This window comes from Phoxinus phoxinus (genome assembly GCF_949152265.1).
Source record: "Phoxinus phoxinus genome assembly, chromosome: 17".
Classification (NCBI taxonomy): domain Eukaryota; kingdom Metazoa; phylum Chordata; class Actinopteri; order Cypriniformes; family Leuciscidae; genus Phoxinus; species Phoxinus phoxinus.
Window position 1 is genome coordinate 6,286,469 of NC_136892.1, and position 24,383 is coordinate 6,310,851.

Consider the following 24,383-nt stretch of genomic DNA (forward strand, 5'->3'; position numbering starts at 1 on the left):
AGTACAGTTTTTTGTTCCTTCAAAAATATACTCATACGATTTGAAGTACACTACAATTTCACATTCAATACAATTACTACTTTTTACCTTGGAGAAAGAAAAAAAAACCATTATAAATATATATGTATATATATATATATATCCATTTCAGTTACAGTAAGTGCTCTCTACATTATGTAGTCAATTAGTCTATTCACTAGCTTTTAAAACCAATCTCATGAATCTGACTCCCCTTCCCCTATGAATTCACATCCTATCCAAGAATTATTTCAGTCTGTACAGTAATGCTAGTTGCATTGTGGCTGAAAGGGATCAGGTATCTGGTCGCCGCCCCTTGTGACTGCTTGCTGACACAGCGTTTTTGTTCAAACTGACGGCCCGGCCAGTAAAGGTCTGTAAGAGAAGATAAGAGCCGATGATGGACCCTCTGCAGCCCAGTCAACGATCCTGGTTAATTATTCATCATGTGACCCTCACAGACCTGCAGAGTCCATTCCTTTTCACACTGCCTCAGTCCAGCAAATCATCAATTCCCTCACTAGAAAATAGGATTATTTTTTACCTGGGACAAGGAGAACCCTTGTGATGAAGTACATGTTAGCATACTTAAAAAAAAAGAACAAAAAAAAAAGACTATTTACAGTATTACAGAAATAGTATATTTTAAAATAATATATTTAAGCACAAACGAAGTGTAATGTTTTTGGACACTTTATTATAGACTTAAGTACATATTTATATGCACTATTTATAATTATATTATTATATTATATTTAAACATGCTTAAAGTGCACTGTTGAATGAACAAGCATTTATGGTAACCTAAAATATTTTTAATGTCATTTCTATTGAAACTTATTTGTCATGTATTTGTATATTTCTAATTACACAATTGTAATGATGAAGTCACAATTTAATATATTTAAAATGTTAACTTTAAATGTAAAATCAAACAACACTTAAAAATTTAAAATTTATTTTTTTAATATTAAGATTATAATCAAGTACGGTTGCACTTTATTTTAAGGTGTCATTGGCAAGGATTAGGATCTGGTTGATTAGTTGCATGCACTTATGCATAATTTGTTATTATGTAAATACATGTAACATATGTAACAAGTATACTGTAAAATAAAGTGTTACCTCAAGTACTTTACATGTGCTTTAGTATGTGTTGTTTTGTTTCATGTCCATGTTTTTTTCATATTTTATTTTGAAGTTTTCCCAGTGTCATGTTCCAGGTTTGTCATGTGATTTCCCTGACCCCATCATGTGACCCTGTCATGTGCTTCCCCTGTTCATGTGTCTTGTTTTCATTGGTTCTTTGTTCATTGTCTCACTTTCTGATTGGTTCATTGTTTCATATATCAATGCCATTGTTTTGTCCCAAGAGACACAACAATAATGTTTTTTTTTTCTAAGGAACGTTTATAAAACTACTTAAATCTCCTAATTGAAATAAGGCCTAATCCTGACTTTATCTAAGCCCTGTCTGTGAAACCAAGTCATAATGTTGCTAAATTATAATACTTATTTTTTCAATTCCACAAAATATAAATACAAAGGCTGCGAAATTAAAGTAGCCAGCAGTTCATTAGTGAAACTCTTCTAGTGTGAACTGAAAACTTTAAAAGTTGAGGACAATAAACTACTTGAAAACATGCTTTTTTGTCTCTCTAATAATTATTTTGGAACCTGTCGGAAACGGTTCTTCCTAACATCAGCAGCTTTTCAGATTTAACATTCAGTGTAGCTTTAGCATTAGCCTGGCTCCGCCCTCCTACGTACTTCCGCTCAATTTCCATTTTCCTTCAGAATTACTTCTGGGATTGTGGTGTATTCTTGGGTTTTCTCCAGTCAATTTTTTACCCGTCCAATCAGCGAACAGAGGGAGTGTCTGAGAACGATCACGTTGAGGTTGTGCGCTAGTTTGAGTCATCATACGTCACGACCAAACGCTAGCGATAGGTTATGGCAGATTCAGAGTGACTCTGGGCACATCCAATAGTTTTAAACTTCAACAACAGAGTACCCGCCTTCAAAGAAGTTGACGCTTGTCAATGGACAGAAGCCAGACTCTCTGTACAAATGAAATGTACGAGAGTCTGGTAGAACCAGGCTAGCTTTAGCATTGAGCCTGCACTCTTTGGTTTAAAGTGTAAACCTAAAGCATTCATTTGTGAAAAGTTAATGAGAAGAACGTAATCAATTGATCACTGGCAGGACATTTCAAGTTCCTGCCTCATCTCCAAGCAATCTGGACCTCAACGATTCAGTCCGGCCCAGCCAGGCCCTGTGAACACTGGCCCATTGTCTCTTACTGCACTCCTCCTGGGGACTCACTGGTTCTACACTCATCGAGTTAGGACATGGGAGAGCAGCCTCGGGCCACAATGGTCAGCATTCAAAAAGAGACAGAGAGAGTTAAATAACCCAAGGGGACTTTACCCAAAGCCCACATATTTGACAGCTTTGGAAAAGAGGAATTTGGGACAGTGACTGTGGATCATGTGACTGATGAGTAAGAGAAAGAATATACATATTATGCAGACAAAAAAAAAAAATCACAGAACAAACACTAATGTTCATCTCTAAATCCATCAGTTACGCAGAATTCAGAGATAAGTTTCGAAATTCCAAAGTGCTTACAGCATTTTCTGGGATTGTCAGACGGAACAAAGGCCTGTGTTCTTGGCAATACTCAGTACTGTCTCATGCCGGATACGCCCACTTCCTCTTTGTTCCTGTGCCGTCACCAAGCCAAAAAGAGGTTTTTACTGTATAACAGACAGTGAAGGGCCTGACTGTGGAGCAGTCAGGCAATATTTGGCACAATGACGGGGAAAAATCATTATTAACAACATCTGTCTGAATTACATGTCAAAAAAACACCTGCGTTTTGCTTTCCTCTCCAATGAGACAGCAAATACTGGAAAATGCTGAACGTGACACCTACAGCAAGTCTCAGCAACACGCTAATGAAGACCAAATGCGATTAGAGCAGTGAGCAAAATACAGAAGTGCTTCGGCCAACTGAATCTTAGTTCTACGCCTTGCTGCACTTCTACATATAACAGAACTTTTAGCCAATTGGACACTTGTTATTTTAAAAAGAGCCTGTGGTGTAATGATACCATGCTATTAGTTACTGTGGTTACTCATCGTCAGACAAGTCCGAGTTCATGGAATGGAATTATATGCACCGCTTGAGGCCAAATCTTGGGTTTGAATTTCCATTGTGTTGGTAAACTGTTCATTGAGGTAAGCTTATTTTCAACACTCTTTTCCCCAACGCCGGCCCATTGGAAAAACATGCATGTTTGCAGAACTCCAAAGACGTACCTATACAATTCACTGCAGTTTTCAGATGAACACTAGAGGCAGCAAAACAGAAACAACTTTTATTCCTTTTCAAAACAAATTATGATCACGGGGCATATTATCAAATAAAAACTTATTTTTACACTTTCTTTGAACAATTCTAAGTTATGATCTTAAAACGCTTTACCATAGCACGTTTTGCTGATGTAGTAAACTTGCTCGGTAGCTCACTTGGTACAGCATTGGGCTATGCATGCAGTGCGGGGCTCGAGTCCTTTGAAACACAAGTCCCAATAAAAGAACTCAAAGACATGTAGAAGCCAGCTAAAATATATGTGTTTTATCCCATTTTTTGTTAAAGGATTAGTTCACTTCCGAAATCAAATGTCCTGATAATTTATGCACCCCCACGTCATCCAAGATATCCATGTCTTTCTTTCTTCAATCGAAAAGTAATTAAGGTTTTTGAGGAAAACATTCCAGGATTTTTCTCCATATAGTGACTTCAACGGTTATCAACGGGTTGAAGGTCGAAATTGCCATTTCAATGCAGCTTCAAAGAGCTCTACACGATCCCAGCCGAGGAATAAGGGTCTTATCTAGCCAAACGATCGGTCATTTTCTAACAAAAATAAACATTTATATACTTTTAAACCACAAATGCTCGCCTTGCACATCCACGACTTCATACGTTACGTAATCCCGTTGAAAGGTCACGCCTGAAGTAGACGGAAAATGTAGGGTAGGGCAAAAAACTCCAAATCATTTTTCTCAATTTATTTTGGGACAAACAATTTATTTATTTTAGGGCGTTTGACTTAGTTTGCACTTTCACTTTGTAAACACTAGGTCGGTAATTCCGCCTACATCAGGCGTGACCTTTCAATGTGATTACCGTATTTTCCGGACTATAAGTCGCTCCGTAGTATAAGTCGCATCAATCAAAAAATGCATCATGAAGAGGAAAAAAACATATATAAGTTGCACTGGACTATAAGTCGTATTTATTTAGAAATTTATTTCACAAAATCCAAGACCAAGAACAGACATTCAATCTGGAAAGGCAAGTCATTCAGCTACACAATAGCACACAGAACAACAGGCTGAATAGGTGTCCGGCATGTTAATGTAATTTCAGCTATACAATAGCATAAAGAACAAATAGCTGGGAAGCTAAATAGGCTAAATTAACATAAGCCAGCGAGTCCAACAAGTTAGTGGTAAGCAAGTTCACCAAGCTCCCGCGATCTCATTCCACAACACTGAATCCATTGAGTTCTTCCTCAGTGTCGCTTCTGAACAACTCCGCTTACTAGAGCACCCTCTCGCGACTGTAGATGGTAATGTTTTCTCTTGGTTCATCTCAGTCAGTATGAATTAATTTTGATATATAAGTCGCACCTGACTATAAGTCGCAGGACCAGCCAAACTATGAATAAAAGTGCAACTTATAGTTCGGAGAATACGGTACGTAATGTGTGCCGCATCACAGCTAGTGCAAGATGAGCATTTGAGGTTAAAAAGTATATGAATGTTTTTTTTTTTTTTAGAAAATGACCGATCGTTTGCCTAGATAAGACCCTTATTCCTCAGCTGGGATCATGTAGAGCCTTTGAAGCTGCAATTTGGACCATCAAACCATTGATAACCGTTGAAAAATCCTGTCATGTTTTCCTCAAAAAAACTTAATTTCTTTTCGAATTAAGAAATTTAAAGTGTAAATTATCAGTAAATTTTAATTCTGAAGTGAACTAATCCTTTAACAACGCAATAGAGCATTAGCTTTTTAGCGCTACTCACTGGACATTTAATTTCAGAAACGCCGCGATATATGTAACAGAACAACGTAATAAAACATTGCCAGATTCACTGTCTTCTGTGGGACGAGGGTTTATTGATCAGTTGCTGATTAGATTGTGAAAAGTGTGTGTTGTATACTGAATGTGATTCTATCAACTGCAGCATGGCCTTGCACAGCAGAGAAGTGAGTCATATTACAGGAACACAGCACATGACAATTTCAGCAAAAATTGCAAGGTCAAACAAATGTTACTAAAAGGTATGCATGCACAATGAATCATCCCCAATAAGAGCCGTGACAAAATAAAGACAAAAAGCTTTGATATTATTTTCTAAGTTTTGCATTACTCCCTAATGCAAAAGTTCAGTTATCATTATAGAAATGCACTATTTTAAACCTATTAGTACCACAGCACAATTCTTTTTAGCATGCCGTGTCATTTCATATGAAAGCGGTAGTTGTGGTTAATTTTTCCAAATGAGAACAAACTGTAAAAATAACTTCTTTTTTTTTTTTGTACTGTAAATCACAAAACATATTAATTTGCAAAGAGATTTGGTTTATCAGTCAAAAAAAGCATCATTATTTTGCATTTGTTTGTCTGTGAAAGCCGAGTCAAACAGACGTTTAATTGCGCAGAGATGGCGTCCGAACCCGGAAAAGTAATTTGCCGCTGGTTCCTTCTAGATTTTCCTATGGGATTTTTTTTTATAATGGAGGTTTTCAATTTATGACTAAAATAGGGTCTGTGCTGTGGTAAACATAACTTGATGATACTTTGACGTTTTGTTCTACAACATAAAGTACACGCACCCATACCAAAAACACGAACTTTGAAGCAGTTCTGTTTATTTTTTAAACCCTATGTTTCTCATAAGTAACTAGATAAGAACGTTTGGGGTCTGCTTAAAATAGCTTGAATGGAACTCGACACCCTTGCCTCATTTAGTATATGCGGTTCTATTAATATGCAAATGAGCCCCGCCTCCACTCACTCACAGCAGCTCAGAGATCCACTCGTTGATGATCACATGGTGACCTGATTGGTTACAAGGTCGTTTTTGACGTCAGAAACACCAGCGATTTTAAACCGAGTTTGATTCACTGCAGTTTTAAGGAGAAAATACTCAGCAATGGTGTTGACTTTGCACATGGATTGTCTTAAAGCATATTAAAAACACCACAGACATATAAACAACATTAAAAGCTTGATTTTACACCACAAGGAGACTTCAACTTTTCAAATTATGTTTCCAAATTATGTTAATGTAAAAACTGCCTTATTGCTTTTTTTATTGAGTGTTGATGAAAAAAAAAAATATTAATAAAGCAATAACCCCCAAGAAGCCCCACAACTAACTTCACTGTAAACTGGGACTTCACAGTGCTTACTGAACAAGGCACAACCAATCAGAATCAAGGACCGGGACTATCCGTGTTCTAATTCAAGGTTTATTATTACTATTATATTAGCAGTGCTACAATTCTATAGTAGAATATGAGAATGTTGTTTTCTTCTTAAAGGAATCTCTCATATAAAGGCTTCAAATGTTTATTTTGGCTCTTTTATTCCTTTAAACTCACTGAACTGCTGGAATAATTTCCTGTGCAGGTACAGTACCTATATGCATTTCACAACCACCTGGACAGCAATGAGGACACAGTCATGAAGCAATCCAAGAAAACATCTCCTGTGTCCTCTCTCTGCCCTCCACTCATTAACTTTTATGGTACACCAGGAGAATGTTAAAATAAGATCAATTTAATGTGTAACAGAACTTAAGATGTGGCACACGCACACAGAATCTCACACAGGCCGAGCTGCTTTCCAAACCCCACATGGCTCCTCAACCCCTGACGGCTGTGGCTCTCTCATTAAAAAGCCCTGGCAAAGCTCACCACTGAAACCTGCAGAAGCCTGAGTCAACACAGGTCATGTTCAAGCAACAGTTCATCCAAGTCCACAGGTCAGGTTCATAACAGGAAATCTAGTTTTACCTTTGAGGTGTTTCTGTTTCGACATTAAAGGATTAGTTCATCCAAAAATATATATATATATATCTGTCATCCTTTACCCACTCTCATATTGTTGTAAACCTGTTCATTCTTTAATGAAGCAATTTTGAAGAATGTCCAAGCTGCTCTTTATTAAAAGTTATAATGAAGTGCATGAGTAGAGTTATAAGACGTGTAAGAGCTGAACGATTCTGGATAAACTTTTTTCAAAGAGAGTTTGCTGCACGATAATGCCATGATTCTGAACAGACAACTATAAATAACATGTAATTTACCAGAGGTTCTGACAAAATATTATTTGCAGTCTATTTAAAAATGTTATTATTTTTAGAATGAATTACTTTAAAAAACGGTTCAAATGAATGATTCAATGACTCATAAATACTTCACTTGTTTCATTATGGAATGAATCAGCGTTTTTGAACGAATCTCTTGAATGAATGATTCAATGACAAATACAATTTTTAACAGTCACTTGTTGCAACTTAGTTGCGTAACAATGTGATCTATACAATCGTTATTTGAGGCGCTAAGTTACTTTCAAAAGGTGACCGCTACCGTAGACCTCAGTGTTTATATGCAAACTCTAAACTTTTATCCCAGTACTTCTGTGATAATTTGAATATTTGTAATAGTGTTCTAGTGTGATTTTGTCAAAGGTTTAATAGACACAGGCGAATCACTGTCATTTAGGAATGAGATTGCGTGGTTGTCTGAATCGAGGTTGTAGTTCTAAATAATTCTGAAGATATTTTTGGAATGTTTTCAGTCATTTACAAAACTGGAAATGTCACTATTAAATAAAATAACATGTAATATGATAGGTTTTGATAACATGTTATCTATTTCAGTTTTGTACTTACCGTATAAATATTTATCAAATTATTCAATTAAATGTTTAAAATAATTCATTATTAAAGTAAATTAAATGAATTATTAAATGAAAAAATCTATCAAATCTGTTTATTAATCTAACAAATCTATTTTTGAGCTTGACAGCACTTTTGTCATTGTCTGAAAAATTAAAGGGATAGTTCACCCTAAAATGAAACGTACCGGTAAGTCATCATTTACTCACCCTGATGTTGTTCTAATGCCATATGTCCTTCTTCCATTTTCATATCACAAAAAGAGAATATTTAAAAAATCTCCCGCTTGCATTTGTCCATAGCAGTGAATAGCGACCAGCATCATTTTAAATCCCAATATGTCAAGTGTTCTGCGGGTATATAGGGTTAAGTGAAAAACAAACCAAAATCCAATGTACTATTTAACAGAAATCCTGACCTTGGTCTTTTGTGCTTGACTGTACATTTGTGAGACTCTATTAGCGCCGCGGCTGCATTACAACAACACCAGGCTGAGTCAATTATGACTTAATGTTCATTTCAGGGTGAACTATCCCCTTAACATTCTGTCAAATATCTCCTTTTGAGTTTGACAGAACAAAAAAAGTCAGGTTGGGTTTTTGGAACAACAAGAGTAGTCTATCAAGGGGAGGTAAATAAAACAAGATTGTGTTTTATGTTTGTGTGAACTACTTAATTTCGTTAGGCAGAAAAATGTAAATGTTAAACTGTAAAAATGTAAACGTGACCAACTTGAGGCTTACAGAGATGACAAGATTGGTAGCTCAATTTGTAGCATGGAGAGATCGTGACACATATGAATTCATGAAAGATGTTTTGGTAAAAGTGGCCACTCAATTGTGGAGCATTGAATTAAACAGGAAGTCTTAACCAGTAAGAATGTGTGTGCGAGACCAATGCATCAAAAGTGTGGAGCGTTGCTGAATCACAGCCCATTACCTAAAGGCCTTGTACTTCACAGCATACGAGAAAAAACTGCTTATCCCAGAGCAGACGGCCTAAAACCACAAACAAGTAGCCATGAGTCAATATATTGCCCCTTCTCCAGAAATGTTATGCCTCCTGAAACTTCAGAGAAGCTGAGCAGCAGTTTTTTTTTTTTTTTTTTTTACTCAACAGAAAATAAAATAATTATAGGCTACATGTAGCATTCAAGAAGCAGGCCTAAACATTCAGGAATGCCCCTGCTTCAATACAAGTTAGGCTTTATCAACAGCATATCTAAAAAAAATTAAAAAATTTAAAAAAAACTGGAACATTCTTATAAAAGTCTTGAATGGTTTCTTTTTCCTGCCTGGAAAGAGCCTGTTGAAAACTGTGATGGTCTAACTAACCCAACAAGGTCATAATGATTCCCCTCGCTTTTTTCCTCAAACTGTCTTTTATTATAAACCTTAAAGACCAACACAAGCTTATAACACTTTTTTTTCTTTTTCTGAGGATGCACTGAATGTTAAAGACAAGACAAATCAATAATTATTTTCATGCTGTGGTCAATAACCAATGAACGGACAATATTAAAATTCAATACTATATTTAAAATAGGCCTACTACAAGTGAATTTAGGAATCCCAACATTATAATAAACAGTATGAAAAATAATAAAAATATAAATGTATTTCATTTTGACTCGAGCAAAAGATTATATTTAAAAGAGCAATTAAATTGCAGGTGTTTTTAAAGATTTACTTTAGGTGAGTGTAAGATGACAGCAATTGTAAACTAAATGTAAAAATATAGAAATGAGCATGCAAATTCAATATCAACCATCTATTATCAGCCTATAACGGATGTGGATCCGATATATCCTTTCTTTTCTGAAGAAAATGTGAAAAATATAAATAGATGGACGGCACAGGATGATGAGTAACAAAAAAAAAAAAGGTTAAAACTTACGTTTAGGGATTTGAACTCATACGTGCAATAGTAATAATCATCCTACAAACTTATATTTCATAATATACAGTATTTCCCCAGTCCAGTATTAATACTTTAAGGCAACTGGCATGTATTCCAATTACCAGCCAGAGGACAAATTAATTTAAGACAGGGAACATGCCAACCATACATTATAAATGCATCTGGAGGCAACACCATCACTTACTAGAGAGCCTCCATCAAAGACGATTGATTGACTGACTGATTGATTGATTGATTGATTGATTGATTGATTGATTGATTGATTGATTGATTGATTGATTGATTGATTGATTGTAATCCTGAGTTTATGAGCACATAGTATATCAGAGTTGCTTTATTAAAGAGGATATGTGCTAATCCTACAAACGATAATCCTGCTCAGCGCGGCAGACTGAAGCTACGCCAGCTACCGTAGGTCGCCTCCAGACAGAGGGCTGAGATTATAGAGCGACAATAATTATCAAGGGGAGGTTGCCCTAATTCCCCTCCAGCCCACTCCTCACACAGCACAAACCAAGCAAAACACACACGCTGTTTCTTTGTTCTCCTCTCATGCATTCATCTGTGGATGTGCCCTCACTTAGCACTACCGAATGTATCTTTTCTCCATTCACAGCTGTGCAGTGTGAAAACAGCCTCATCCATCGGGAGCATGTTCTCTTTCCGTTCATAACCTGTGAAACGCTCTGCAGTGTGTGTGAACTAGACTTTCTAAAGACCCCCTGTGGTGAAAATCAAGCTTTTAATGTTGTTTATATACATCTGTGGTGTTTTTAATGTGCTTTAAGACAAAACAGGTGCAGTATTTTCTCATTAAAACTGCAGTGTAAAGATGCAGATTTTCAGAAGGCAGCTGTCGGACTCTGAGATGGCGAACGGGAACACGGTTTGAGGAACACGTTATCGGCTGTTTGATAACCTAGTCGAGCCAAAGGATAACCAATTACTATAAACCCTAATGCTCAAACATAATTAATTGGTTTGAGTAGGGTCAACTTAAACAAATTAGTTCAATCAAATGAACTTTTATGAGTATTTAGAACTTTCCTTTTCTTTTGAGTTCTCAAAACTGACACATTTTAAGTCATCTGAATTGTTTCGTTTTTTTGAGTTTTAAGAACTTGTTTCTTTTAATTTAGACAAACTTAAATTTAACTGAAACTGGGCTGGGATTTCAGGCATGTTAAATGATATATGTTAAATGTTCTATAATGCCGTATTCATTCAGCAATTGCGGTGCTAATGCTATCAAAGCATTCGGTGCGTCCGAAATCGCACAGTGTCTGAGTGCGTACAACATTTAAATTTGAACTTTGCGACAGTACAAAAGTATGTTCTATATAGTATGAATGTGTTTAGCACTGGAGTATATGTTTGAAGTAAAATATGTTTTGTCAATATGATATTATTACAGGAACAACTGAGTGTGCTCTTGCTTTCGTTTGAGGGTGCTCAAGCTCCCCCGTAAAGCCGGACCTGCCTGTACAATTTGCTTCTTCTGAATCAGTTTCTGGTTAAATTATGATTTATTATGAATAAATTATTACATTATTTAATTAATATGGCTAAATTAAACCAATATTTATACTTGCCATTCTGTAGCATTTAGGCTACTAGAGTTGATCGAGTGAATCAGGGAGTCCGAGCTGGATGGATTGAGTGGAGGCGGGGACTAATTTCCGCATATACTAAAATAAATGAAGCAAGGGTGTTACATTCAAGCTCATTTTATAGGGTTTGTTCACCCAAAAATGAAAATGCTATCATTAATTACTCATCCTCATGTTGTTCCAAACCCGTAAGACTTTTGGGTTTGGAAGAACACAAATGAAAATACTTTTGATGAAATCTGAGAGATTTCTGTCCGTCCATTGACAGCTACGCAACTATCACTGTGTGACGCTTCAAAAAAGTTTTTTTTTTTTTTTGTAAAACTAATCCATATGAATTGAGGGCTTTAGTCCAAATTTTCTGAAGAGACTCGATCGCTTTATTTGATGAACAGATTGAATTCTTGCAGAAGCTCAAACGTGCTGCGTAACACGAGAATTAACCTCAATGGTTCTCACATGTCAAGAGAACAAGCTTGAGCTTCCAGTTAATGATTTTTTAAATGTGAATAAAAGCCTAAATGAAATCTGATCATCATATGAAGTGATCGATCGAGTTTCTTCAGAAAAATTAGACTAATCTCTTTTAGAACTTTTTGAAGAAATGATGGGAAAGAAAAAAAAAACATTTAAATTTGATTATCAAAGATGAGTTTTAAGGGGTATTTTTTTTTTTATAACTCCTTCGAACATTATTCGACCCCTCCAGTAAATTTGCACCCTAACTTTCCAACAATCCATGAACCACAACATCATGTTAGTCACTCCTCCAAAAAAAACATAAAAATGATTCCAGGAAAAGGCTGTGTGGCAGCAATGCACAGGCCCATTGAAGGTTACAGTGTCCTGATGTCTGTGAATCAGTCACAGCTCAAACCGTACTGCAGATCTGAGCTCATGGATCAAGCCCAGCTGACACAGTGATATATAGAGCATTCACACGGTTCTACGGGTTCAGAGGTGATCGGCCCTCAGGACAGTAGGAGAAAAGTCCAAGAAAATCACAAACCACTCACTGATGGAATGAAGCAGGACAATCCCACACGTATACATAAGAAAGAAGAAGAAGAAAAAGAGGAAGGGTAGACCGATAGGCATTGTGAAATAATGAGTAACAAAGTTGCAAAAAGTGTGAATTGTCAATCCTTTGGACATAGCAACCAAACAACAGTGATCAAACTCCAGTCCACAATTTTACAAGCCAGAATCATTCAGAAGAAATGTGACCGCAGTGATATATATTGGTAGGCTACACATTAACTTTAAGTTTAAAAAAGACTTGGTTCGCAATTGTATTTAAATCCCATAGCCTTATATTGAAGACAGGATCTGACCCATAGAGACCAAAATATCCTAGTGGAAAAAAATAACCTGACAAATAACAATACCATAGCAATTACTGTTACCCTATACCATACATGTCAGTTATAAATCAGTCCTTCCTCGTTCCTCAAGCCATTATTTGGGTGTTGCCAAAACACGAGTCGCTGAGAACATTTGCTCATAACCTTTGAACCTGCCTCAACTCATCATCTGTCTTTTAATGTCAATTATCAAAAATACATCTGTGAGGAGTACAAAACCTGTGATTAGTGTTTATGGAGGAATTAAACATGATTTCAGGGCTCAGACTGTGGAAAGAAGCTCCATGTTGACACAAAACAACAAGTTAGTGTGTTAAGTGTTTATGAAGTCTCTCACACATCGCATACGCTATTGAGTGGAGCAAAAGATCAGCAATGGATAAAGAGGACAGGAAGGGTTTGGTCTCATGTGAAATCCGACACAGTGACAATTTGTAATTATTTTATGTTTTGGCAAATTGGTTGTACATTTTCTGTAATAACAAAAAGTGTAGGCTAATAGATAAGCATGAGAAACGTAACAAGCAAACATCTTAATTTGCAGGGCTTATTCGGGACTTGCTCTGACAAATGTCATTAAAACTGATGATTCCAATATTAGAAACCACATCAGAGAGGAGGCTTTTCCAGCTGTACAACTTTATATAACAAACACGAGGAATTTGAAGCTGTCAAACGTGGGAGCCGTGACACGCCTCGGTATTGTGTTCAACACCTTGCGTCTTAGGACATGTCTCTTGGGTCAACACAGAGAGCCGGTTTGGTATCAACTCCAACTGGATGTAAGTTCTAGTAAGCGCTTGTTCTGCTAGGGTCAGACTCGGTGTGTGTTTGTTTTGAAAGGTAATGGAAATTTCAGGCGGGTCTGGATCTGTGGGTCACTGCGGCTGCTTCTGAAATGTGAGTTGAACCTGTCCAAAGTTAATGAATTCTGCAAGTATTCTGCAAGAACACCTGTGTAAACCTGAAGGGAAATGACTCAATTGTAGCCTAATTAAAATAATTGCAAAAAAATAAAATAATAATAACCATGGGAATTTTTTTTTTTTTGAGAACATTTAGTTTGCTATTTTGTTAATGTAAATGACATCCAAAAAAAATTAAGTGTGACTTTTTGGGGCAACTGGATGTGATAATAATTTATGATTGTCTTAAAATGGACAGATTATTCAAAAGAAACACACTTAAAAGTAGTTTTACAAATGTTAAGCTCTCTACGTCTTTGACATAAAACAATCACTTTTTAAGGACTAGCCTATATATTAATCGAACTTGTTTCCTTGTCTTGTGTAATAAACAATATGTTACAGATTAATAAGCAAAGTACATGTTCCCTCCTACATTCATAAGCAGAGCAAACATGTCTTACTTTTCAGGGCTTGAATTAAAGCTTTCCCATCCTTGATCAGCTCCTTGATGAACTTATTGGTCTTCTCTAATTCCATTTCATGAGACTTCAGCCTCTCTCGGAATTGCGGGCTGTCCAAATAGCAGTCGCTGAACTCTAACGCAGGCAATCCCATTCTTACTCCAGTTCCTCAGTCCAGGACAAGAGAGGAATGCAATGCAGATGCAACTTAACCGCAACTTTAACTAATAATAAAAGGCATAGAAGTGGAAACTACATAGCTGTAGTCGGAAACGGATGCAGTCTGACAAAAATCACAAGTGCATCTCTTCAACAAAGCCGCTGCTGGGAGAAAAAAAAACCTACAAATATTTGAGGCGATCTGTCTATCAAGGGAATCCACGGAATACCCGCGCGCTTCTCATGACGACGTCATAATGTTCGTCTGTGGGGTGATGATAAAACAAAACGCGGTAATCGCGTCTCCTGTTTGGGCGTTTTTAAACGCGTCTGTACCAACCTACCATGAAGCGGATAATCCTGTGATTGGCATGTCGTTCGGCCAATGGTGTCGCGGGATTCCGGAGCGTGCGGTGAACGCGGCACACACGCTTTGTATGCGACAGGATAAGAACGTGATTGGTTGGATGGTCAAGAGCGATGATGTCACTACGATGTGAGGATTTCATAGTTCAATTCACATATTTTCCCACTGTAAAACCCATTGTACAAATCTATCTATCTATCTATCTATCTATCTATCTATCTATCTATCTATCTATCTATCTATCTATCTATCTATCTATCTATCTATCTATCTATATATGTAGTGCAGATTAATTAATGAGCTCCACACAGTAAAAAAAAAAAAAAGTTACTGTCTTACATTACAATCAACTTGGATGATAAGTCATTTCGACTTAAAATTCATTAAACTGACCTTTAAAAAAAATAGTTGAATCTTATAACAAAAAAAAAAGTTGAAAATTGCTGAACTTATTTTGAGTTAAAGTGACATAAAAACTTATGTTGTCATAATTTATTGATCTCATATAACTTTTTTACAGTGAATGACAGCTTAGAAATACTGGAACAGAGATGGGGTCAGACTTTTTCCCCCGAACCATCCTGAATTCCTTTCTCCCACTTTACTCCAGGGTTTGTCTCACTTTTGCTCTAAATATATTTTAGTCAGAATCTTGTTCAAACCTGTCAGCATCTCCTTAAGCCAAATAAGGCAATGCTAATGAAAAGCAGATATTTATAACATCAACTGAAAGAAGAACAGATACCATATTGCCATCGCTGCTGGGGAAGTTCACTTTGATGGTGCTATATGTACAGCGGAATTGAAATTGGTTAAGAAAGAAAGGAAACTAAAGAAAGGTGTTGCGAGAGTCTCCACCGATGGCTGATAAATGTTCCCTGGGTGTGAGTATATCTCAGTGTCATAAGAACTGCCTCATATCATTTCATTCCTGCTGGTCTTGTTATTAATTAATGTCCAACACAACTGTCTGCATCTCTGATGTGGAGGATACTGCCACCATGTGTCTAAAAAGGGACCTAAATTATATTGGGTAACACTTTATGCACTGTATGATAGGTCCCACTGTTTGTATATAGTCTATTAATGCATCAACTAGCTTATAAACTATTAATGAACTATAAACTAACAGTTTGCAAATTATTTGTAAATACTTTTTTACTATATACTTATTATAAAGTTTTGCCTTATAAGGAATGATATGTCATCTGCTCATTGTTGTTATACTTTGAGTTTGATTATGATGTATATACGCACAAAACATTGTTAATTCTTTATTGATCCTTTACAGAAAAATTGCATTGTCACTGTAGCTTCAATACACAAAAAACACAGCACCACACATAACAAACAAGTCATCTCCGAATCTGTACGATCTACAATATAAACATTTTAAAAAATATATAAAAATGAACAGGAAATAAGAAATGAGCGCTAACGAACTAAGATAAAAATGTCCAAATTATGATTAACTATGATAACTATATACAGTACCAGTGATGATTTGTTATCATCACAACACATTGAACAATCTGATAGCCGCCGATAGAAAGGACTTCCTGGTGCGCTCAGACTTGCACTTTGGTGCGATCAGTCGTTGACTGAAGGTGCTGCTGTTCTCACCCCAAGGGCGTGGAGTGGATGTGAGGAATTGTTCATTATCGATCTCAGCTTAGAGTGTATTCTTCGCTCCGCCACCAGCTGGGCCATGTCGAATTCAGTCCCTATGAGAAGAGCCAGCCTAAGTTTGTGGACTCTGTTTCTATCTCCCGTACAGGCACCCTCTCCCCAGCACGCCACAGCAAAAAACTGCTGACTGGTAGACGTTGCACAGTAGTGGACGGCATATGTTGAATGACCTCAGCCTCCTTAAGAAACAAAGTTGGCTTTGACCCTTCTTGTACACCGTCTCCATAGGGGCTTTCGCACTGGAGGAACCTTTTCATAGTTTCTAGAACTATTGGCAGATGTTCCCGGATTTTGGCGTGTTCGCACCGCAGGAACTAGGAACGATTTTAGTTCTAGGAACTCCTTTTGGATAAATTAATTTAGCTCCTCCTTCAGAGTAAGGTCGGAACTATCCGTGACGTTAGTGTACGCTGATTCGCTGAACGCACACACCAGCACCCGCCATTTAAAAAAAAGGCTGTGTAAACACACATATTAAAGCCTATATAATTACTCCAGAAACTAACTCTACGAACATGGAAAACAGTGATAGATGGTCCTCTTAACATTTACACTGAGGAGAAAATCCAACACAACTTTTGAGGGGACCAAGAGAAACATGATTATGTATTTCTGCTTAGCTAGCAACACTGGACATCAGCCACACGGCATACGCTAATACCTTTTCATATACTGTCTTTCTATGCATAACAGTTTAATCTAATAGCGTATTAGACAGGACTGTTAGACAGATCGTAAACTAACGAGCATTGTGTTGGCTCTGCGGTTCGCCGCGCTATCAAAATAAAGGTCTGCTGCGCAATCAAAATAAAAGTAATGAAAATCAAAAAATAAAAGTAAAAACAACAAGCGTGGCTTACGTCACTTCAGAGTTCCTACTGGCGGTGCAAATTCGACCAGGAAAACGTTCTTAGGGGAACCATTAGTTCTCGATGAACCATCCTGGTGGCTATTTCCTAGAACTAAGTTCCTAGAACTATCCGGTGCAAAACACCCTTGTGTGGCTTTTCCAGTCCAGGTTGTTGTTGAGCTGCACACCAAGGTGTCTGTCATGTATGGTGATCGGAATTGATTGTTTCCTCTTCCTCCTAAAATCCACAACCATCTCTTTGGTTTTTGAGATGTTAAAGTGGAGATGGTTGTGGTCGCTCCAGACCACAAAGTCCTTAATTGTTCTCATGTATTCCTCCTCCTCTCCTCCCTTAATTAGGCCGACAACAACCAACCGTATAGATGGTAAACAGAAACGGGGCCAGAACGGTTCCTTGTGACGCCCCCGTATTACTTAGGATAGTATTGGAGACACTATTCTGCAGATGCACATGTGGTCTGCAGGATAAAGTTAATGCACCACAGGACCAATGATGAATCCACCAGCATTCTCCTCATCTTCTCACACAGCAGTCGAGGCTGGATTGTATTGAAGGCGCTTGAGAAGTCAAAGAATGTGAACCTCACAGATCCATCAGGAGTGTGCAGGTGTGCATGGATCCTCTGTAGCATGTAAATGAGGGCATCATCTACACACCCATGTTGGGGTGATATGCAAACAACAGAGGATCCATTTGAGACATTCTCACAAAATGTATTCATACCCTTCGCACAGGTCACCAGCCCCTCAAAACCGCCCTTACACTCGACGCTATGTTCATCTGAGTCTTTTTGGTTTTCTTAGATGCTCAGAAATCGCTATCACCTTCAAATTCGACCCAAAAATCCACACCACCCCATAGCGAAACAATCTCATACTTGATCAAACAAAGCAAGACAGACCAAGCTTTAAAAAAAAGGCAATTTTGTCTATATTTTCAACCTCTCAACCTAAATCTCCTTTCAAACCTCTTTTCATAGTTGACTCCAACAAACCCGTCACACACTTTTGGTTCCAAAAACACCTCAAAGCAATCAAGCATCTTAGCACAAAACGCCCGTCCGATGCCGCCCAGTCACTGTCCATCTTTTTTGTCTTCTCCGTCCGGCGAGGCTTATCCGTCCGATACCGTGAGTCTTGATCTCCCGTCGGATGCTGCGAGAGCCTTCTGGTCGAACATCTATACTTTGCTTTCCGTCCGTCTGCCGGCGAGGCTAACCCGTCTGATGCCGTATGTCTTGATCTTCAGTCAGACATCGCAAGAGCTCTCCTGGCCAGGCGTTTCAAATTTATTTCACCCTGCTGGCGGCCGATAGGACCCACTCACCCGACGTCGTGACGTCAAACGACCATGCTTTTTCTCGAAACGCCAGTCCGGCAATTTTTGGGGGTCTTTAGTCTGGAGGCTGTCCTTTGCTCATTTGCTTTTTGGGGGGAGTACTCTGGGTTCAGGCCAAATTACGAGCACTGAGACTTCCCCTCGGACAGCACGCCAAACATGCATATACCTTAACTCTATTTAATTATATGTAAGTGTGAACTCATGAAATTATGTTTTCTTAACAAAGTTCGGGAAGAGCACATTCAGAAAATTAACCAAATTAACACGAGAGAAGTACATTCAGTCAATCAACTCAATTAACGATAACAGGTATATATACAGCAGACTTACCTCTGTTTGTTGACAGTTAATCAGCATCCCTCCACCGCCCCATCTCCTCACATCTAGTTTGAACTACTGCTACCACAACGGGGGGAGTACACTGGGTTCGGGCCAAATTCCAAGCTCAGAACAGACAGCATGCTAAATATGCATACACCTTTTCCTTATCTAATTATATATAAGTGTGACTCGTGAAATAAAGGTGACTTTACTGGACTTTTACAGCAATCAGCTTGCTCTAATAATCCAATCAGAATTATTTATACTAATTCACACTTTCCCATGTGTTGATGATATGATTATTAAAATTATGCTAGCTGGTCATAATTAAACTGGGACCGAGATGGGTCTTGTGTATGTTGCCCACTTGAGTCCTACCTAGTACCAAGTGCAATCCTACATGAAATCTATCTGGGCAATTAACATGGGGCCATTATGGAACCCGCGGACAATCCTACATGGGGCCCATTTTTCAGCCCATTTCATACCCATATGGGCCCCACATGCAAATGTTGGCTGGGACTTGCCCGCGGCAAAAAGAAAGAAAGAGAGAAATTCTTTTCTTTTTTTTTTGCGATAAAGAGGATGGTGTATATCTATATACCAGGGGCTCTATATTCTAGCTGAACCCCCAGCGTGAGTTTTTTTTAAGGTGACCGTTATTTTAGAACATTATTTTAGAATGCATTAATCCCATTGTGGCACTTCATGCAGCCACACTACGACAGATATCTAGTTTATTTAGTTTTCCTTTTTTATTCCAAATATTCACAAACTTGTTAACTAAATAATTAATTATATGATATATTCAGATATATTCAAATATATGGAAGGGAATGTGTTTTGTCGTTTAAACACTTGATCATGTAAGTTTCTATAACGCTCAAAGAGTTTACTAAGAGAGGCTACTCACTGCAGAGCCATGGATGGAGTGTGAAGTCCAGCTCCCCCTCTCTGAATGTATTTTGGGCGTAATGGGTGGAGCTTGAATATCCAACTACACCCTAACCTGCTTTTGGCCATGGCTGTAGAATGATTTCTGAAGGATCATGTGACACTGAAGACTGGAGTCTTCAGCAAAGACCATGAGGACCAAGTCCTCTGCACAGAAACCCATATGGCCAGCTTTAACTTTTCCTTCATCCATATGCCGGCGTGAAGTATCACGATTTTCAAGCAGGAAATGGTTTAAATATTCTGAATGATATCAAACCACAATCTTACTCGTAATGCAAGCTTGAACCATGTTCGTTGGTTTCTCCCAAGGTTTTTTTTCTCCATTTCTGTCACCGACTGAGTTTGGGTTCTTTGCCACTGTCTGGCTTGCTTAGTTGAGGACACTTAATATTCAGCAATATTGTTGATTTGACTGTACTGACACTATTGGATGAGAACTGATATGAGCTGGATGATGATATCAATGTTTTCTCCAGAGCTGCTTTATAGATGAATTGAACTCCTTTGATATTTGATGAAGTTTGCAGAGTTATTGAACTGAACCGAATCAACATTGAACTGACTATTGTCTTTATAGAGCTTCGTAACTGCAGAATTGAATTCTGTTTGCATCATTATCTTCCTTTTCATCACAGTAAAACTGCTTTGAAACAACCTGTTTTGAATAAAGCGCTATAGAAATAAACTGACGTGACTCGGAGAAATGGCTGCTGAAAATTCAGCTTTGTCATCATATCTTAAAATATATTAAAATATTGTGTTTTTAAATTGTAATATTTCACAATATTACTGTATTTACTGTGGGTAAATCAAATATAATTTATTTAGGATTTTTTTTTTTTTTATTATTTTACTGAATTATCTATATTATATCTTATCCAGTAATCACATATGGAAACATATAACTGAAAAAGTAATGGAAATTCAGAAGGATTTATTTGTCATATGTACATTTAGTAACTACACAGTCAAACTCTTACTGCATGTCAAAGGTTCAGAAAAACTGGGTGTGTAAACCAAAGTGCAACAAATAGCGACGATACAGACAGATCTAAATATAGAATGTCCTGAAATGAACACAGTTCACTGTCTGGGCAAAAGATGAGGTCACATATCTTCTACCAGATCTGAGCGCATCTACTGCAGTAGTGCCTCGGTGAACAGAGTTCAGGTCAGTTGATAACCAGATGATGTTACACAGGCAGGTTTTCCGAGCATACAGGCCCACGTCACACACATAGACTGCACTGGATACTGGATAGTATGCCAAAGCTGCCTTTTTTGCCCTGGGATGTATCTCATAATACTAGTCATCCTTCAAGAGAACAAGAAGAAGCCTGCCCACTGACTCTATCCAGACTATCCAGAGTCAAAAAAAACAAAAGGACAAACTCTGTTCCACAGTTAGAGACTGCATTTCTCTTTGCAGCTCTGAAACAAAGTCACAGGTAAGTCTCAAACGTTGCTGGTCAACCCAGTTCATTAGCACTCCATTGAGGGCCATCATTCACACTGGCTGCTTTGCACAGTGTTCTCGACAACCTGTCTGGCACTAAGGCTCTATTTCCAATAAATACAATGTATCTGTGTAGTGGCTGCTTGGAAAATATGCTCGGTTAAGGCTGAACGCATTCCTGTTCTGTTTGTTCTCTCTTGCTCTCCGAACATGTTTCTGATAGCTTTTCAAACCACTTCAGATGTGATGTCTGGCTGAGGCCCTTTGAAGTGAATGAAAACCAAACTACCTATTGGCCTTAAGGGGATAGTTCACCCGAAAATGGAACAAAAATACACATACAGCACATCACATATGGTAGCTTGCATGTTTACCATATGTGAAGTGGTTTTAGATATATAGGCGTTTTTATGTGCAAAGCCTAAATTCAAACTGTTCATCATATAAAGTCATTTTATATGAAAGGATTCATTTTTGATATGCCTTTTATGAAAATTTAGGATCTTCTAAGTTTTGAATACCTGGGCTTTCAGTGGAGAGACAGAACCCACTTGGGTTTCATTAAAAAATATCTTCGTTTGTGTTTTGAAGATTAAACGCTTATGGGTTTGGAACAACATGATTTTTATTTTTGGGTTAACTGTCCCTTTAAGAAAGGATCTTGAAAGGAATTACAAATTTGTTCTATTATGAGAATCTTTTGTACTGTCAACCCTGGCTATATGTATTTTAGATTTCAGCGTTTTGTAATCGAAGGATTACACACACACACACACACACACACACACACACACACAAACACACACACACATTTGCAATATACTTCTATGGACCAAAATTATAAGAACCATAATCATAATTATGTTTCAGAATAGCATAACAAATTTGTCTGTTTATAATAAGACAGTGTGAAGGAGGCTGCATGACACATACTCGTTATAAGTGTAGTTGAGCTCGGAAGACGGATCCATTTCCCTCACAGGGGTGTTCATGCTCACCGCGCGCCTCAGAGCAACACTCTGCGCCATGACCGAGCGGGATATCCCCGCTTTCACACTGCTACCGACGACCACCGAGCAGAAAGATCCCAGACATTATTCTCTGCAAAAACTGTACTGCAGGAATGGAGGATACCATCTCCGGATCCAACCCAGCGGGACTGTGGATGCGAGTCGACAAGATAACGACGTTCACAGTTAGTATTTGTTTTGAACTTTGAAGCATATTGGATTACCTGAGATTATCTTGATTAACCTAACACAGAGCTAAATGTAAAAATGTTATCTAAAATATCTATGAAATAATGTTAAAAGCGCTTGAACACGTGTAATTTAGGCGCACATATAAAGCCTATGCAATAAAAATGTTATAGTGATACCATGCCATGCACTATAAAATGTAATTCATTTAATGGAAAATGCCACTTTTAGAACCTGTGAATTGTAACAACTGTTAGGCTACATGGTTACAATGTAATAGCAGTATACATGTTTTATGATTATTGTATGACAGCTCTTTTGAAGGTAAAAGCTGTGAAAGCAGGATTGGTGGCCATCAGGGGTCATGAGACTGGACTATACCTGGCAATGGACAAATGTGGAAAACTTTATGGCACTGTAAGTAACCTATACTTATATGAACCAAATTCACAAATTTGATATTAGTTTAAAATTTATATTTCTACTCCTACAAATTATATTGAACATATTAAAACCTCAATCGTTCTTTAAACTGGAGCATGATGTTTAAACTTGTTAAATTCCTGAACTCTGATTCATTAAAAGAGGGTTGTAAAGAACTGTGTAACAGCTCTAATCTCTGTCCTGTGTGTCAGGCCATGTTGAACGATGAGTGTTACTTCGTTGAGAAGATCGAGGAGAACCACTACAACACATACCGGTCACAGAGGTATCAGGAGAACGGAGACTGGTACGTGGGGATCAGAAAGAATGGACGGACAAAAAGCGGCTCCAAAACACACAAGGGCCAAAATGCAATCTACTTCCTGCCAATTCCAGTTGATGGCAGCATACAGTAATGTTTCGGCCCGTCGAGGCTCTCAAAACACTGCAAGCACTATTAAGAATTATAAATTAAATAAGTAAATGAGAAGACAATGCTTAGTTAGACGTTTTATCTATATAATATATGTCTATATATAGAAATAAAACATTTATTTTTTATATTTATTTTAGATCATTTTGTCTGTACAGGTGAATGTAAAAAAAAGTTTAAAAAAAAATATTACTATTGTATTTTTTTCTACGAATACAAGTATTTTGTTATCATTGGAGCCTTTGATATAGAAATATTTTAAGAATGTCTGATCCTTTCCTATGTAAATATACTGTATAGGCTACTAACTTTACTGTATATTTATGCTGTACAAAAGAATTGAAATATATCTTAAATGGCATAGCTTCACTGTGACTTTGAAATATACTTTCAATAGTGCAACAATAAATCATGTTAACCATTTAACATCAAATAAAAGGCAATAAAAACACATTAGAAACAAAAGGTTGTATTATTTTTATAAAGTTGTGTTGCCAAAATTATATCTCCATGTTAAATCACAATTTAAATGCTTTAAAAAATAATAATTAGGCATTTAAATGCAAGAAGTCATTTAATTAGTGCAGCAAAAGATTGTTGAGCTTCACAAAATAGAAAGTGGCTGTATGAAAATAGCTAAAGAATTTTGACCACCAGGGAAATAGTTAAGGAGTTCCAATCAACTAAAGATGTTACGAATCTGCCAGGAAGAGAACGTCTTAATGGACGGTGAGGAGGAGAGTTTGAGTGGCCAAAGACTCTCCAAGGATCACAGATGGAGAATTGCAGAGATTAGTTGAGTCTTGTGGTCCGAAAGCTTCATTTTTTTAACAAAAAGCACCTACAGTACATCACAACAAGTTTTTTGGGAGGATTTCAAGAAAAATTCACCTCGC

General features: G+C 37.4%; 2 protein-coding genes across 5 annotated transcripts in view; one reads left to right on the forward strand and one right to left on the reverse strand.

The window, feature by feature from the left end:
* The window catches only part of LOC306984307 (rho GTPase-activating protein 26-like), a gene marked incomplete at its 5' end in the record, with an annotated part of 106,506 nt that extends 92,082 nt beyond the window's left edge, over nucleotides 1-14,424 (reverse strand). For all 4 annotated transcript variants that reach the window (XM_079585535.1, XM_079585533.1, XM_079585534.1 and 1 more), the window contains one exon: nucleotides 14,271-14,424. In XM_079585535.1, the coding sequence (XP_079441661.1) occupies nucleotides 14,271-14,424 (154 nt within the window). The remainder of the gene's footprint in view (nucleotides 1-14,270) is intronic.
* Nucleotides 14,425-22,393: 7,969 nt separating this feature from the next.
* Nucleotides 22,394-23,944, forward strand: fgf1b (fibroblast growth factor 1b). The gene is made up of 3 exons (XM_079587203.1): nucleotides 22,394-22,627; nucleotides 22,945-23,048; nucleotides 23,267-23,944. Exons 1-3 carry the CDS (start codon nucleotides 22,423-22,425, stop codon nucleotides 23,468-23,470), a joined length of 513 nt encoding a protein of 170 aa, XP_079443329.1. The 5' UTR covers nucleotides 22,394-22,422; the 3' UTR covers nucleotides 23,471-23,944.
* Nucleotides 23,945-24,383: the final 439 nt, after the last annotated feature.

Bases quoted from the DNA above. Each gene is read 5' to 3' on its own strand.
- fgf1b (XM_079587203.1), top strand. From the start codon at position 22,423: ATGCTCACCGCGCGCCTCAGAGCAACACTCTGCGCCATGACCGAGCGG. The intron at 22,628-22,944 runs GTTAGTATTTGT...ATTGTATGACAG, and splicing joins ACAAGATAACGACGTTCACA to CTCTTTTGAAGGTAAAAGCT. The intron at 23,049-23,266 runs GTAAGTAACCTA...CCTGTGTGTCAG, and splicing joins GTGGAAAACTTTATGGCACT to GCCATGTTGAACGATGAGTG.